This window comes from Pholis gunnellus (genome assembly GCF_910591455.1).
Source record: "Pholis gunnellus genome assembly, chromosome: 5".
Lineage (NCBI taxonomy): Eukaryota > Metazoa > Chordata > Actinopteri > Perciformes > Pholidae > Pholis > Pholis gunnellus.
The window spans coordinates 20,864,266-20,877,206 of NC_136531.1; the positions used below are offsets into that span (position 1 = coordinate 20,864,266).

At 44.2% G+C, this 12,941-nt stretch overlaps 1 protein-coding gene across 4 annotated transcripts in view; it reads left to right on the forward strand.

The window, feature by feature from the left end:
* myh10 (myosin, heavy chain 10, non-muscle) overlaps positions 1–10,230 on the forward strand; it is a gene marked incomplete at both ends in the record, with an annotated part of 44,828 nt that extends 34,598 nt beyond the window's left edge. For all 4 annotated transcript variants that reach the window (XM_079160315.1, XM_079160317.1, XM_079160316.1 and 1 more), the window contains 19 exons: positions 1–124; positions 748–919; positions 2,759–2,971; positions 3,431–3,575; positions 3,692–3,898; positions 4,000–4,104; positions 4,410–4,562; positions 4,872–5,120; positions 5,850–6,062; positions 6,347–6,559; positions 6,649–6,810; positions 7,240–7,368; positions 7,611–7,699; positions 7,968–8,091; positions 8,184–8,273; positions 8,575–8,693; positions 9,006–9,114; positions 9,214–9,386; positions 10,086–10,230. In XM_079160315.1, the coding sequence (XP_079016441.1) occupies positions 1–124; positions 748–919; positions 2,759–2,971; positions 3,431–3,575; positions 3,692–3,898; positions 4,000–4,104; positions 4,410–4,562; positions 4,872–5,120; positions 5,850–6,062; positions 6,347–6,559; positions 6,649–6,810; positions 7,240–7,368; positions 7,611–7,699; positions 7,968–8,091; positions 8,184–8,273; positions 8,575–8,693; positions 9,006–9,114; positions 9,214–9,386; positions 10,086–10,230 (2,934 nt within the window). The remainder of the gene's footprint in view (positions 125–747; positions 920–2,758; positions 2,972–3,430; positions 3,576–3,691; positions 3,899–3,999; positions 4,105–4,409; positions 4,563–4,871; positions 5,121–5,849; positions 6,063–6,346; positions 6,560–6,648; positions 6,811–7,239; positions 7,369–7,610; positions 7,700–7,967; positions 8,092–8,183; positions 8,274–8,574; positions 8,694–9,005; positions 9,115–9,213; positions 9,387–10,085) is intronic.
* Positions 10,231–12,941: the final 2,711 nt, after the last annotated feature.

A 12,941-nucleotide genomic window follows, 5' to 3' on the forward strand; every position in this document is an offset into this window, starting at 1 on the left:
GAGAAAAAGCTGCTGGAGGACAGGATCGGAGAGATGACCTCTCAACTGACAGAGGAGGAGGAAAAAGCCAAAAACCTCGGCAAGGTCAAGAACAAGCAGGAGATGGTGATGGTTGACCTGGAGGGTAAGCTACTGTTACTGCCGCCATGTTCAACACACACAAATAGGTGAATGGCAGTCAGTTTAAGGACTATTCACGTTACAGTAGCCTGTACGTAAGATAGTACAGTATCAGCATGAAACATAACATGCTAAAAGATTATGAATACATTTAAAAAAACAAAAAAACATTGACGATTGTAAACATTTCATGAATGTTAAATGCGCTGCTTTTGCGTTGCTGAGCACCTCTTATTTGTTCCGCTTCCGCCTTGAATTATCCACCTGCTAAATGCGCTCTGTCTGATCAGGCTCTTAATCTGCGTTACTTAAGTGCCGGCTCGATAGAGAACCGAGGTATGTAGGAATGTTTGAAAAAACACCCGTGCATTTAGGCAAAGCAGCTAATGTGATTACGGATATTTGTGTCAGGCTGTTAGCAATTAGGTGTTTGTTGTTTGTCACTTTTTGTGACCTCTTTGTACCTCGTGTGACCCCTCTGTGACGTGTGATTTTGCCTATTTATCTTTTGAGATCATTTGAAGGCAAAGGTTTTCTTTCTTTTTTTGAACAATTATTGGCCATGTTTGATATCGCGTTTTCTTTATGAATCTTGTTTATGAGACATGTGCTTATGTCTCCCTTCAGAGCGTTTAAAGAAGGAGGAGAAAACACGGCAAGAGCTGGAGAAGGCCAAACGCAAACTGGATGCTGAGACCACTGACCTGCAGGACCAGATTGCTGAGCTTCAGGCCCAGATAGAGGAGCTGAAGATCCAACTGAGCAAGAAGGAGGAGGAGCTGCAGGCTGCTCTGGCCAGGTCAGTGATCGACTTGAACATCTATCAAAGTGTCAAAACTGATTGCATCAATCAAAATATTTAGATATAAACTAAATCCAGACAATGACGGTACAATGGCTGTTGATAAGATACAATCATTATGATTTTGAAACATAACGGTACCAATATTGAAAAAAGAAGATATAAAAGATAGATAATTCAGAATAAATAAAGAAAATAAAGTATTGGATCATATCTCATTCAAAACCTAACTCTAAGCCCAAAAAGATTCATCAGAGGGGCCTAGTGACTTCCAGTTTCATACTCTTATTATAATACTCTTCTACTATAAATTATTCATCTTGCCAGTACTGAAGCAAATGCTACTATTCCTTTTAATTCATCGTTCATTGACGGATCCTCACATGGCTGATAGAGAGCTGTTCAGATATGTTCTCGGCTGAACAACCGTTCAACGGATTGTGAAGAAAGCACACAGATAGTTTTGTATGAAATCGGACAGATCAAATACACTGAAGTGTATTATTACATCCACTACTGGGCAGACTCTGAACACTACAAACCTACAGGTTTGGAAAAGTATCACTGTTGGTGGTAATTTTACTTCACGAACATTCTCTCACTAGCGCAGTATTTCCATGACAACTGCACTCGAAGTCAATAAGAAGACCCTAAAATAGTCTCTAGCACACTCCAACAAACACTGAGTCAACTCTGACTTAAAGCAGCTATCGTCCTTTTCAGCTGCTGCAGTTGGCGTTTCAGCACACGCACACACTTTGTCTCTATCTTCCACTCATCTCAGTCCTCCTCTACTCTCCTCTGCAGCTCCTCAGCTGCAGTGTTTGCCTTCAACAACACTGGCTGAGACCTTTTCATCTTGGAGGCAGCCGTGTCTGATTACAGTCAAATTGATGTTGATTGATGATCTCTGTCCCGGGCTTCGCCGTAGTTTTCCACATGAAGCAATCGGAAGAGAGCTGGGTTAAATCCAGCTGTCATTTTACAATGGAGGACAAACAATTAAAAAACCTGTTTGTTTGTTTTTTACCGTCAGATTTACTGATTGCAAAAAGCGTCTGCAGCTATAGCTTTAGAAGACCTGCGTCAGCTGTGATAGAAAGGACGAAGATGCAATTTAGCCCATTCCTCCGTCGATCCTGATTTTCCATTCATACATAGTGAGGAAAAATATTCTGAGCAACACGTTTGGTGTCATGTTAAATCATTTTCCCATTAACCGTCACAAGACTGCATGCAGATGAGGTAAACAGCTGTGGAGGTCAGCACGGATTATCTTCATGTTGACTTCTCAGTAGGTTGTTGGTTAATGTCTGTCTGACTAATTTCACACGCAGAAATCATCAGTTTAGTCACAGCTCCAGATAATTAAGCTTTCATTAAACTTCATGTGCTCCATTTTGAATTTAGCAGCTATTTTGAGAACAATTGTATTTTTTTTTTAATGGGGAATTACTTTGAGATTGGCGTCATTAGTGCCTTTAATCAACACTGTGGCGTTGTGATAATTATAAAACGGAATCATTATTACATTGTGTGACTAATCAGTGGGTTTCTTTGTAGCTGAGGAATGTTACGGGAGTCTTGCAGCCGGCATCAATTTGACTTGGCCTCACTTTCAGCAGTAAACAGACCAGCAGTCTCATTAACATGTCCGTCTTCATAGAGCACACACACACACAGGTTATATGTGGACAGCTTCAGCAGTGAACAGATCACCACACTGCCACCCTGTGTGCACTGGTGGCCTCATTTCAAGTAAAAAAAAAAATACACCAAGTTGTATGATAAGGGTCTACTCTGAAGAGCCGACATGTGTTATGTGTCTCCCACCAGGAGTGATGAGGAGACCGTCCAGAAGAACAACGCCTTGAAGCAGGTTCGGGAGCTGCAGGCCCACCTTGCTGAGCTTCAGGAGGACCTGGAGGCAGAGAAGATGTGTCGAAGTAAAGCTGAAAAACTTAAGAGGGACCTGAGTGAGGAGCTTGAGGCCCTGAAGACGGAGCTGGAAGACACGCTGGATACCACCGCTGCCCAGCAGGAGCTCCGGTACATATTTAACGTTGGTTTATCAATGATTACAAAGGGGAACTCTGCCCAGTTTACACATCAAAGTCAGTTTACAGATGTTAGGGAGTGCGACTCCTTATGTGAAAGCGTTGTTGTTGCTCCAATAGGGAGCTATTCGAAAGCTGATAAATGCTAAATCTGTGGAGTACTCTCATGTTTCTGATGGTGTTTATACTGGTGTTAAACTATAGGGTTTGACAAAAGCACAACTGTCATTTGTGAATATATTATTCACTTACACATCCTCTAAACTGCTTAGTGTTCGATATTTGTCACTACTATGCTTCAAACGTGCATAGAATTTATTCCAGTGGTTCCAACCTCCAAACATTTTTATTTTGTTTCCTTATTAAGACAACAATAGCAATATTGCATGTTAAGGTGTTTTTTTTTAATTGCATCTTAGAAGGTGTCCCTTAACATGTGTCTGAACTCCAGGTCCAAGCGAGAGCAAGAGGTGGCAGAGCTAAAAAAGGCCATAGATGAGGAGACCAAAAACCACGAGGCTCAGAACCAGGAAGTGAGACAGAGGCACGCCACAGCGCTGGAAGAAGTGTCTGAACAGCTGGAGCAGGCCAAGCGGGTGAGGGGGGGTCGTGGCTTGTACACAGCCTATATCGGCTGTGTGATATGTAGGCAGAAAATGTCATCAAATGTGTTGATGTCAACACATTAACACGTTTTTGTTGCTCTGCACAGTTCAAGGCCAACCTGGAGAAGAACAAGCAGAGTCTGGAGAGTGACAACAAAGAGCTGGCCTGTGATGTGAAGAGTCTGCAACAGGCAAAGACGGAGTCCGAACACAAGAAGAAGAAACTGGAGGCCCAGCTGCAGGAGTTTATGTCCAGGGCCACCGAGGTAGAGAAGGCCAAGGGAGAGCTGGCCGAACGCTCACACAAACTCCAGGTAAATACCTCCACAGACGGCAGTATAACATTTAATGACACACTTTGGTTTTGTTTAGTATGCTTTCCTCATAACCTCATTCATCTTCTTTGTTTTTATAGACGGAGCTGGACAGTGCATTCACTTTGCTGGAGGAGGCAGAGAAGAAGGGCGTCAAACTGGCCAAGGAAGCCGACAAACTGAACAGCAAACTGCAAGACTCAGAGGTACGAAAGACGGCATCAGCCGAGTTTAAAGCTACAGGAAAGTTGATCTAGAATGACTGTAAACGTTAAAAAGGTGTCAAGTATTTCTCTCCGTGATTAAAAGTTAAAACACCTGGACGGTAGGGTTGTTTCTGATGTACACAGTGAAATCAAGAAGGCCGTTAGAATAATGTGAACACACAAAACAAATCGACACAGTCCAAATCCGTTATCACACCTCAGTATTGCTAACAACAACAACAACAACAGGTATAACAGATTTGTCTCCCTGCTTTTCTTTTGTCTGGGTCATCTGTGGTGTGCAGGAGTTGCGGCAGGAGGAGACTCGTCAGAAGCTGAACCTGAGCGGGCAGATCCGCCAGCTGGAGGTGGAAAAGAACACCTTGCTGGAGCAGCAAGAGGAGGATGAGGAGGCACGACGCAACCTGGAGAAACAGCTGCAGATGTTGCACTCCCAGGTACAGTCATACGTAGATATTGGTACACATCCACATCTGAGGGTCTTCCACCCACAAACATGAGGAAGGCACACTTTTCAGGTACCACTGGTACTCAGTTAAAGATCACATTGATTGAATGTATGTCTGGAAGCGGATGGATCTTCTTAGTAAACTGAAATTTTAAAGATTCTTCTGCTGAGATTGCTGGTAGAGATTCACTTACCGCCGACTTTGCACATAGCTGCTGTCTTAGCAAGATGATCACTTGTTGAAATGTTGTATTATCTTAACGTAAATACTGAATCAAAATAAATGGCCTCACTGTAGCTGTTTGAGACGAAGAAGAAGCTAGAGGAGGACTTGGGGTCGATGGAGGGCCTGGAGGAGGTGAAGAGAAAGCTCCAGAAGGACGTGGAGCTGACCAGCCAGCGTCTGGAGGAGAAGACCATGGCCATGGACAAGATGGAGAAGACCAAGAACCGACTGCAGCAGGAGCTGGACGACCTGATGGTGGACTTGGACCACCAGAGACAGATCGTCTCAAACCTTGAAAAAAAACAGAAGAAGTTTGATCAGGTATGCTGTACCGCCAAAGTCTTTCAGAAATGATTCAGGATGTTAATAATTAACCGTTAACTGACAATTTTTTTGACAGATTCATGCCAGTTAAAAAATATAATAAAACCCTTTTTAGATAAATTCTGAGCAAAACTCTTGAGGAGCAACTTGTCACTAAAATGAGAATCGCTGGTCAGCCCACACCTTAAGTGAGCCTGAGCCGAAGTAGTTGCTAAAATTTCACTTTAATCAGCAGTTGGTAAGCAAGACACAGGAACTACGCTTGTATGAGGAGTTGTAACATTTGATTCACAGACAAACTGTACACACTGTGCTGCTACGTTAACAGTGATACCGTTACGTCTAACTTTATACTCACCGTCACACACACGGTGGGCTGCAGGGCTCGTGATACTCGGCAACTGACAGAACAAAGATGTCGGAAACCCGGACAGAGGCAGACGCACATCTGACAACCTCGCAGCTAAATGATGCAGGGGAGCTGAGAAGTGGCTGAATGTGTCCACATCAATGTACCCAACATAGTGGCTGCAACGTCTCCCTGACGGGTGAACTTGGGACTCGGTTGCCTTTTTAAATTATGGATTTAATCTCGTTGGGCAATTCGACCACAGCAAGGAACTAACCTTGTCGCTTAACGTTCAATGATCAGTTAACGAGGCTATTGGTGGATCGAGGTCAGATGTATGCATGTATTGAATGCGGTTGTTTGTTTGTCTACACTAGCTGCTTGCTGAAGAGAAGACCATCTCCGCTCGTTATGCGGAGGAGCGTGACCGTGCGGAGGCTGAGGCCAGAGAGAAGGATACCAAGGCTCTGTCTATGGCCAGAGCTCTGGAGGAGGCCTTGGAGGCCAAGGAGGAACTGGAGAGGTTCAACAAGCAGCTCCGTGCTGAAATGGAGGACTTGATGAGCTCCAAGGATGACGTGGGGAAGAACGTGAGTGACCTTTGACCTCTTAAATGACCATTTAAAAACAGCTTCCACTTACAGCTCTGGCTTTGTGTTCACTGCTCCGATGATACTTATTAGATATGATTTAATGTTTCTTTTTTAGTATGAAAGTACAGTCTGATCAGCCAGGATAGTTTTACTGTTAAACATTAAATCCCTAAATATATTATTCATTTTAGACATCCACACAGGGTTTTCTGAGGACCTTTAATCTGCCTCAGTCCAGCCTGTTTTGCTGACACAATTGTTTGTCCCGATGATGCGTACAGGTCCATGAACTGGAAAAGTCCAAGCGAACTCTGGAGCAACAGGTGGAGGAGATGAGAACTCAGCTGGAGGAGCTGGAAGACGAGCTGCAGGCCACGGAGGACGCCAAACTGCGTCTGGAGGTCAACATGCAGGCCATGAAGGCCCAGTTTGACCGAGACCTGCAGGCCAGAGACGAGCAGGGAGAGGAGAAGAAGAGGTCGCTTGTCAAACAGGTACACAGGGCCCACAGATGACGACCAGCATGGATTGGCTCCATATTCCTTATATATTTCTTGATATGCCGTGTTGTTTACTCCTCCAGGTGCGTGAGATGGAGGCAGAGCTGGAGGACGAGAGGAAGCAGAGAACTCTGGCTGTTACCTCCAAGAAGAAGCTGGAGATGGACCTGAACGAGCTGGAAGGACAGATTGAAGCCGCTCACAAAGGCAGAGACGAGGCTGTTAAACAACTGAAAAAGCTACAGGTACACACAGACACACACACACACACACGTTCAGTGCATAGCCTAGAAGCCTTTCAAACTGCTTTTTTAAGGGTTTACAGGTTTTCAACACAGTGCAGATCTCTGTTTGTTAATGAATGGACAGAGGAGGGTATCCGTTTTGGATGGGACACACTGACCCTCAGTACTGTTAACAAAATATTGAAGATGCAGCACAAAAAAAGTTATTACTGATGGATTATTATTCTTTGAATTACTTCTATTTAGCGATAATGCCGTGTTTCGTTACCCATTTCTAGTGTTACTGGTTTTAAGGTACCTTAATGGTGTCCACTATCTCTGTGTCAGCTGCTGCTGCTGTTGCAACCGCTGTCCGTGTTGCGCAAATCAATGAGCTCAATGAAATACCTTACTGTTATTTTTCTGGTCCACATTGTCTCTGGTCTGTAGGCTCAGATGAAGGACTATCAGAGGGAGCTGGAGGAGGCCAGAGCCTCCAGGGATGAGATCTTCACCCAGTCCAAGGAGAACGAGAAGAAACTCAAGGGCCTGGAAGCTGAAATCCTGCAGCTACAGGAGGTCAAACTCCAGATTTTCTTCTAAATTGAAAATAGCTTTGAATTAGAGATCATCTTGTTGTCTGATATGAACTGTTAATATGTATTTTATTTATGACTTAGAGAAAGAATGAATATCAGATTTTTGTCAGACTTGTTCCAGTCAGACTTCATTTCCGTATTTGATGGACAACAATGGGAGAGCAGCTTATACAAGATCTTCTCCGTACTGATCCTCGTGTGTGTTCTGTGTGATGTGTGTAGGACCACGCAGCGTCCGAGAGGGCCCGTCGACATGCTGAGCAGGAGAGGGATGAGCTGGCTGATGAGATCATGAACAGCGCTTCTGGAAAGTCAGTGTCGCCTTGTTCATACCGATATTTTAAGTGTCTTAAAAATAAAGTCTTGAAAAGGTATAACATTTACCTTCAGGATTCCTGCAATCACCCTGAATAATTGTGTGTGTGTGTGTGTGTGTGTGTGTGTGTGTGTGTGTGTGTGTGTGTGTGTGTGTGTGTGTGTGTGTGTGTGTGTGTGTGTGTGTGTGTGTGTGTGTGTGTGTGTGTGTGTGTGTGTGTGTGTGTGTGTGTGTGTGTGTGTGTGTGTGTGTGTGTGTGTCAGGTCGTCGCTGCTGGACGAGAAGAGAAGGCTGGAAGCTCGTATCACCCAGCTGGAGGAGGAGCTTGAGGAGGAGCAGGGGAACATGGAGCTGCTCAACGACCGTTTCAGAAAGACCAACATCCAGGTAAACAGGCTGCACTTTGTACACTTCGTCATGAACTTGGTTCCAAAATGGTAGATTGCTTCCATCAATGTCACACAACATGTCTTCCTCAGGTCGACAACCTGAACGCCGAGTTGGCCGGAGAACGCAGCACTGCACAGAAGAGTGAGAACGCTCGGCAACAGATGGAGCGGCAGAACAAGGTCTTGACTAGTTTAAATACATTGGCATATAGGATATACATGTATGTGCTTATGTTCCAGAGGTTGCATAAAACAACAGCAGAAGAAGCTGGTTACCTGATGTCTTTGTGTACATGTTGAATGTGAGCCATTCTAAACACCTCAGCTATGAGAAAAGTGATTGAATCCAGAATCTCTCCCCCTCACAATAGGGAACGTTAATGTTTCTCCTTTACTGCTTTTCGGGTTAGTATGCATGTATGTATGTATCTTGTCACATTTAATGCTCATGATCCTAACAGTTACATGTTACAAAACGCAGGACTTGAAATCCAAGCTAGCAGAGCTGGAGGGGACCGTCAAGTCAAAGTTTAAGGCGTCCATCACTGCCCTGGAGGCCAAGATCCTGCAGCTGGAGGAGCAGCTGGAGCAGGAAGCAAAGTAAGTGACCAAACTCACCCGTTTGCACAAGATGAGACCGAGGACATTTAGCATTCGTTTGAAGACTGGTGAAACACCATTGGAGAGATTTTCTGGTCAGCTATTTGGATACACGTAAAGGTTCAGCGTCAAGACATTTTAACATCACTAAATCATCATGACGTTGATTTTAAAGACAACAAAGATGGTAGATGGTAATAGTAGAGTCCTGTGCAGAAGATTTAGCTGCTTTTGTGACATAAAGTTGGACTAAACAGTGAATGCAGACGATAATGAGCTCTTCTCTTACATGTTTCTTTTTTTGAATTGCAGGGAGAGAGCAGCAGCCAACAAGATCGTCCGTCGCACGGAGAAGAAGCTGAAGGAGGTGATGATGCAGGTGGAGGATGAGCGCCGTCACGCTGACCAGTACAAGGAGCAGGTATTGACTCATGGAAAGATTCACTTCTACTCAGATGGTTCTCCAGCCACCCACCCACGACCTCTCACTGTTTTCCCCGTGTGACCGTCCTCCCGTCAGATGGAGAAAGCCAACTCCCGCATGAAGCAGCTGAAGCGTCAGCTGGAGGAGGCGGAGGAGGAGGCCACCAGGGCCAACGCTACCCGCAGGAAGCTGCAGAGGGAGCTGGACGACGCCACCGAGGCCAGCGAGGGTCTCACCCGAGAGGTCAACTCCCTCAAGAACCGCCTCAGGTACGAGGAGGACCTTAGAGACGTCCTGATGTGCCCCGTGTACTTCCACGAAAACACATCAAGACAAATAAACTGAAGCAAGCACAACAGTAAAAAACTGTGAACATGTGATCTCTTAATGACACAATCATAAAGTAGTGTGTATTTGCTTTAAGGTGTCAAGCTATTTTACTGCCACAGTATCCAGTAATATAATTCTGATATACTTAGTGTCATTTAAAAGCTTGTCTTCAGCTTGCGTGTGTATTGGCAGGATTTATTTTTCTTGCTAAGAGTTAGAGGAGAAGTTCGTCTCACGTCTGTACGCTAAATATGGTGCATTTCTGTTCCTGACCTTAATACGTAATGTAACAACACGCTTTATTTCACTATCTCCAGGCTCGTTCCCTGTTCAGTGCTTCCTTTCACCCCTTTATCTAATGCTCACTCGTTAAGAGGCATCTAGTTTGTTCCATCCGTACACAAAAAGAAATAGGTCCTGCCACTGATTAAAAAACATTTCTGTGTGTTTCTAGAGGTGTTGTTAGGCATATTTCCAGTAGTCCGGCTGGCTGTTTCCCCCAAATCTAATCACCTCCTTGTCACACAGACACTGCTTTCTGATTGAGTTTGTGATGAGAAGATCAGATTAGTGAATTCCTCAAATGTTGAACCGCTCCTTAAAGCAGCAGAGGTTCATGTTTGTTTTGTTTTGAGCAGGCGTGGCGGCCCGGTCAGCAGCTTCTCCGGCCGTTCGGGGCGCCGCAACCTCAATCTGGACGGTGCCTCCGTCGACATGTCGGACGATGACGCCGACAGCCGTGCCGGTGACTTCAACGAGACGCAAACCACCAACGCCGAGTAAACACGGCGACCCTTTCCCTCCTCGCCTTCTCCCTCCCTCCCTCCTCCTCACCCACCTCACCCACCTGTCCTTGGCGTCTCCATCGTCTATATTCATTTCAAACCGCTGACTGGACCGACGATTGGAGCGATGTTTTTGCTAACGCTGGGCGGAGTGTGCCTGGCAGCCCTTTTTGTATCGCTTAACACTGCAGGGAAAATCCATCGCCCTCCCCTGAAGTCGAGCCTCCAGCCCTGGAGAGTCACAGGGGCAAACGGACAATTCTGCCTTACTCTGTCCTCCTCTGGCAAGCTGCTAGCCCGGGCTCGTCTCTCGGCCAAGCATCATCTCAGCGTCATGAGGTAATACTCTCCCTCCCATCAGGCGTCGCGTTATCTGCTCAGCTTATTGAGAAAGTATACATAGGTGCAAAGTGCTTTTTATACATATGAAACTGTAAGTGGAGGCTGTTAAGTGTACACACACCTCAAGTATGTAACGTATGTGAACGCACCCCGTACTGGAATTGCAGCACTACAAGGTATTACACGTTGGTGTTGTTATTAGTGTTCTGCTCACTAGTTGTGTAAAAGCCATCTCGTACCCGACACACTCCCTCCTTTCAAAACAAAAGGCCACCGTGGCCTTCGGACCGCCACGCCAGCTGCTTTTGTTGCATAAGTCTCCCTCCGACGTACGGACTGTTTGCTTCTACGCTACAGGAATGACTAACATCTCGGGACATGCAATTGAAGAACACGGACTCTGGATTTGAAGTGTATTACTGTGAAAAAAAAAGGGTATTTTTATTTTCTGTGTTGCTTCATCTCAACATTTAATGAAAGAATGTCTCGCTGGGTTTTAACTAGAAATCTCAGCTCGCGAGGTTAACAGGTGTATTGTTGACCGTTTGTCCTCTACTGTGGGTCGGCCTGAGCTGCAAGTGATGCACAGAACTGCACAGGAAGACGTTTGAATTTTAAACTGGAAACCAACAGGGAGAAAAGGCTCTTACTGGAAGCGCTAAACTAGCACAAATGGTTACGAGTTTCACAGATTGAACAGAGTCGTCTTATTGCTACATTTCGGTGTTTCTGCCATGTTTGTTTTATTACTACATTTAAAACGCAGAGCTAAAGCAGCTTTTCAGAAGAAATTACGACTTTGGAAACAAGTCATTTAACTCCCACCGCTGTTCTGAAGGCATTTTCAAAATCCTCCTGACCATTTGGATTCAAAAAAGATATTCAGTTTTGTTTCACAATTAAACACGATTTTTAACTTAAAAGTTTTTAGCCAAAGGGCTCAGAAATACAAGAAGTGTAACAGCTACAACTCCATGACATCTGGTTTCTAACCTGTTTCCCAAGTTCCAACAGGATCTCCTAATGTTAGGTCACATACGAGAAAATATAGTGTGATTATTTTTTTAATTATTTTTGATTTGTTCACATTCCCTTGTTTTATATTTTCTTAAAGCAAGCATTTCATGAAACTAAAACAGGCATGGAAACATCTTCATTTCTGGCTACTTGGATAGAAAATTGAGAAACTGGTTCTCATCACAAGGTGCATGAATGCTGAGCTGCATTCATTCGGATCTTGTCCATCGTCCATGTTACAGGAGTACTCTCCACCGATACAGCAGGTTTTAACTTGTCAAACACGTTGGCTAAGAATTTAAAAGAAAGAAGAAAAAAGTATTTCTTCAACACCTTCAGTAAATGTAAACCTTTTTTCAGAGCACTTTATTCATTTCTCAGAAAAATTAACTCTTTCAGCTCCGTCACTCAAATGTAACGTTAACATGATCGTGAACAAACTAGCGCTGTTTTGTGATTTGAAGCCTGACTCTTCAGACTACCGACAGACTTAGCACTTAGTATACCTTTGCATTTTAGCCCTGGTTCCTTTTAATAATGTTTTTCGTGAAGTGACGTAAGGCTCTGCTTGAACTACAGCAGCCACATCAACAGTTGAACCACTACATGCCAGGGAGCTCATAATCCATCCATCAACCGCCATTTAGTCTTTTCCTTCATCGTGGTCGTCTACAGCGGACTTCTTTGCCCTTCTCCTAACAGTATGTTTCTTTAAAAGTGCCTTAGACACTAAATAAGAACATGAGCGGGCAAGGATTTAACTACAGATGTGAAAAAAAGAGATGAAACCGGTACACCAAGCAGAGAGATTCACTTTTTCAACTCTTGTATTTTGTTCTGTGCTGCATATCATATCGGCCGTGTAACTCCATGTTCATAATAACGTCCTATAGCTTGAGTGTTTGTGTCAAAATCAGTATTACAGTATCGTTAACACGAGAAGTGGAGCCCTCTGCGGCGGAGCTTCCCAGCATTATTTTTGAACTAAGATTTCCCGTGTAACCAAGTCTTAGTACTCAAGCTATTTTGGGAAACTTTGGTCTGGACAGGATTCCATTTGGTTGAGAGCTTTAACACCCACAAGTAGTTAACTCAATTTTTATTTTATTATAATTAATTACACAGCTGGCTGTTGACAACCAGGCATTCAACTGCAAATACTCCCATCATATTATTTCTTGTATTCCTGTATTTCTAGACATTATGTTTTGTTTGTTTTTGTAAGGAAAATAAAGCATTTTCATTGTAGCTGTGACGCTGTTGTGGTTTGTTTTCGGGGCTGGAACAGGGCTGTAGTACTGGAGTCTGGTCTTCATTTTATTCACACTCACTCTCCAGTGTTTTAATGTC